This window comes from Postia placenta, assembly GCF_002117355.1.
Source record: "Postia placenta MAD-698-R-SB12 unplaced genomic scaffold POSPLAscaffold_4, whole genome shotgun sequence".
Lineage (NCBI taxonomy): Eukaryota > Fungi > Basidiomycota > Agaricomycetes > Polyporales > Adustoporiaceae > Rhodonia > Rhodonia placenta.
Genome location: NW_020169835.1, coordinates 1,342,662 through 1,346,388, shown reverse-complemented (window position 1 = coordinate 1,346,388; position 3,727 = coordinate 1,342,662). Strand labels below are relative to the sequence as shown.

Sequence of the window (3,727 nt, the reverse complement as noted above, 5' to 3'; positions counted from 1 at the left end):
CACATCGACACAATGCACATGCCTGCCTCGGGCGGATACAAGTACTTGGTCCAGGGTAGATGCTCGCTCACGACTTACCCCGAGTTTCGAATGCTTCGAAAAGAGACAGCAAAGGCCCTCGCTGACTGGATCTTTGAAGACATCCTCTGTCGATGGGGTGCGCTCAGCGAGATCGTCACCGACAACGGTACGGCGTTCATCAAGGCGGCCGATTACCTTTCGAAGAAGTACCACATCAACCATATTCGAATCAGTGGGTACAATTCGAGGGCAAACGGTCTCGTCGAACGTCCGCACTTCAGCACGCGACAAGCCTTGTTTAAGACAGCCGACGGAGATGAGAAGAAATGGTCCCAAGCTGCGTACTTTGTATTTTGGTCCGAGCGCATCACGACTCGACGACGCATGGGCTGCTCACCCTACTTCGCTGTTATGGGCACCCATCCGCTCATTCCTCTCGACATCGTCGAAGCTACGTACCTGCAACCACCACCGACTTCAATTCTTTCGACGACCGATCTCATCGCCCGAAGAGCCATTGCGCTTCAGAAACGCGTCGAGCAAGTCATTGAACTCCACTCGAAGGTCTACGAAGCACGTCGGACTGCAGCAATTCGCTTCGAGAAAAAGCACGAGCACTCAATCCAGGATTTCGACTTCAAACGCAGAGCCCTAGTGCTCATACGCAACACGAAGATCGAGAAGTCCCTCAACCGCAAGATGCGCCCGCGATACCTAGGCCCCCTCATCGTTGTCTCGTGCAACAAGGGCGGCGCGTACATCGTGTGCGAACTCGACGGTACAGTCCTCAATCGACCCATCGCAGCATTCCGCGTCATTCCGTATTTCGCGCGCAAATCCATACCAATTCCTGAAGATCTCGAAGATGTCTCGACCGAGCATCTTCGAGAACTCGAACTATCGAATTCTCTAGGCGACGACGACGATGATGAAGTCGAAGAAGCCGAAGAACGCGACGAATAGAGGTTTTTCCCTTTTATTACTTGTACAACCCGATACGTATTTTCTTCTCTCCATGCCTGCTCTCACGTTACACGATATGTTTGATTTTCTCCTACGTTCCAGACCATCCCTTGTACGAATACCTTTGATTCAACTCGATAGTCGCGACATCGTTCGACGTTCTACGAACGCTTCGATTCGACCATTGCGCGGAGGCTCACCTTAGACGAGTCCTCCTAGGCTGTGATGACAAACTGAGCCTATAGTTTCATTAAGTCCATTTTCCTTCGCTATGAACGTTATTATTTCGCCTTCTATGTCCTTCGATCATATTACGACAGGCTTCGAACACTTATTTTCATTTTCTTTTCTTAGTTCCCGCTAGGTTTCGTCTAGGCCAAGGGCCGCATTTTCCATTCGACCATCTACGCAATGTTCTACGACTAGAAGACAACTACGATACAGGACGACCCGCGCCATCGCCTACTCATCGTCGACAGCCCCGCGCACGAAACCGATTCCGCCCTTTGCAAGTGCGGCCTTCTCCATCTTTTGAAGGTCGAGGTCCATGTCGTGGAGGAGCGCTCGACGGCGAGCGATGTGAGCGCGCTCCTTGCGGATGACGCGGATGATCCCCCGAGATTCGTCATCGAGGTCGAGCGCGTCGAGGTCGTCTTGTTCAAGGCCAAGGCGGCTGGCCCCATCGAGTGGCAGTCGTAGAAGGGGGCGCGGAGGCTCGTCAACTCGGCACTTCTTCGAACCACTCGCGTCCGCGACCGAAGGCCCAGGAGAGGCCGGCCGAACTACGAAGTCGTCAGCGAAGGCCTAGGACAAGAAGAAACGACTTACTGCGCTTTTTCGTGGTTGATCCCCCGCCGCGCGTCTTCTTTGTTTTGCCCAGGACAGACACTTTGTCGAAATAGCAGCCCTGTTGGAACTGCGCGCACCTATCGCAGGTCGTAGCATTCTCGGCCCACACGCAATCGACCGGGGCCGAGCGGTAGCCGGCGCAACGATTGCACTATCGAAGAGTTAGCTTCGAACCGACTCGACGGAGCATCGAGCTTACCTTCTATCCGGCCTGGCGCTTCTCAAGCGCAGCGGCGGCCATGTCGACCTCCGTCATCGCGAACGGGCGTTCGACGGTCCGAGGAGTCTTCTACGAAAGAAAGATTAGTAATCGAAGGACGGTAGAAGAGAAACACTTACGAGCGAAGGGTCGTCCGACAACTCGGCGACCTCCTCGTCGACTATCGCGCGCCCTTTCCCCTTGTCGAGAAGGCCTTCGGCGGCCGCGATCCGCGCCAACTCCTCATCGGCGGCCTCTTGCGCGCGACGTTCGTCTTCGAGGCGCCGTTCCTCTTCGTCCTTTCGACGCCGTTCGTCTTCGAGGCGACGGTCCTCGGCGGCCTTCGCACGCTTCGCGGCCTCTTCGACGCGGCGTGCTTCCTCTTCGGCGAGGCGCTTCTGCTCTTCGAGGCGTCGTTCGACCTCGGCATCGATGGCGGTCGCGAGCTCTGGCCAGTCACCGCACGCCCACTCGACCCAGGACTCCGACGCCCGCTCAGCGAGTTGCTTGACGGCGGCGGCGACGCGCAGCTCCGTCTCCTCGTTGCGGATGGCGCCCAAGGCCTTGCGATAGGCGAGCTGTTCGACAACAAAGGGTTAGTTGGGTTATGCAGATTTACGAGCGACTTACCACGAGCGGCGACAAGTCTTGTGCCCACTCTTCGACCACATCGAGCGCGGCGTCGGCAGTCGGCGGAGCCTCGAGGACCACGAGCAAGGAGGCGAGGCGGCGGTTGACGAGCGAGGGCGTCGAGGCAGGGGTGGCGGAGCGAGCAGACATCGTAGAAAGCAGCGAGTATGTGGAAAAGGACGGCGAGGTAGCAACGAAGGAACGATGGGATGGGGAAAATAAGGCTAAGTCTACCCTGCTTATAACCCCTTTCCGACCAGCATTTAGCGCCGGCCACGTGGCGTTCGAAGTCTACCCGGGTTGCCATTCCGCTTCGATCCGTTCACGACCATCGCGCTTCTCGCATCACGTGGAGGACCGAGGGCAGTCCAAATTTCAATAGGGAGGAGATGATAGGCGCCAAGCCCCTCTGGGCCCCGATTCACCTCTTTTCGGCACTCGCATCCCGCCCGGCACTTCAACTCAGTCCCACAACACTTCGATTTTGCCTTTGACGCTCTTCGACACCTTCGACGGTGCGCGACGCTTACTCGAAGCTCGGCACGGTCTTCCTGATGCCTCGTGCGTAGATCTCGGAACGTCTTCCGCATTCGGCAAACAATAGGGCCACTTGACGCCGCTCGGCCAAGCGCGCGCTTCGCTCCAAGCCACACCGAAGTAGCCGGTCTTTCCCGATTAGGTATCGAACCTCGCGGCATGCCTTCACGACGGCTACCGGTCCGAAGTGGCCATATGTTGCTCTTCATCTCCGCATTCGGCATGACGTCACTCTACTGATGGACTTGGTATGTGCCCCTCGGTGAGGCAGCTTCTTGAGGAACAATGCAAAGCCCCTTGTACCCGTATGCCACTCTCGAATAGTCGTAGCATCCTGTGTAGTATAAAATCTGTCGTAGTTCTCCCCAAAAATAAAAGAGCTGTTCCCCCCCCCCCTCGAGTTCAGAGCTCATAAGTCGAGTTCGCCCCGCGTCTAAGCTTTCAACTGCGTCACTTCGTCCCTCGCCACGTAACTTTGAAACCTCGTCCACTGCGTTTACTCGTCGATACCGTCTCGACGAACCCTTC

The 3,727-nt window shown here is 56.5% G+C and overlaps 1 protein-coding gene across 1 annotated transcript; it reads right to left on the bottom strand.

Moving 5' to 3' along the window:
* Positions 1-1,446: 1,446 nt before the first annotated feature.
* Positions 1,447-2,812, bottom strand: POSPLADRAFT_1054829 (hypothetical protein; the record flags this gene model as incomplete). Its single annotated transcript, XM_024480564.1, has 5 exons — positions 1,447-1,766; positions 1,813-1,984; positions 2,081-2,122; positions 2,173-2,610; positions 2,663-2,812. 5 exons carry the CDS (start codon positions 2,810-2,812, stop codon positions 1,447-1,449), a joined length of 1,122 nt encoding a protein of 373 aa, XP_024341016.1.
* Between the last annotated feature and the right edge of the window lie 915 nt (positions 2,813-3,727).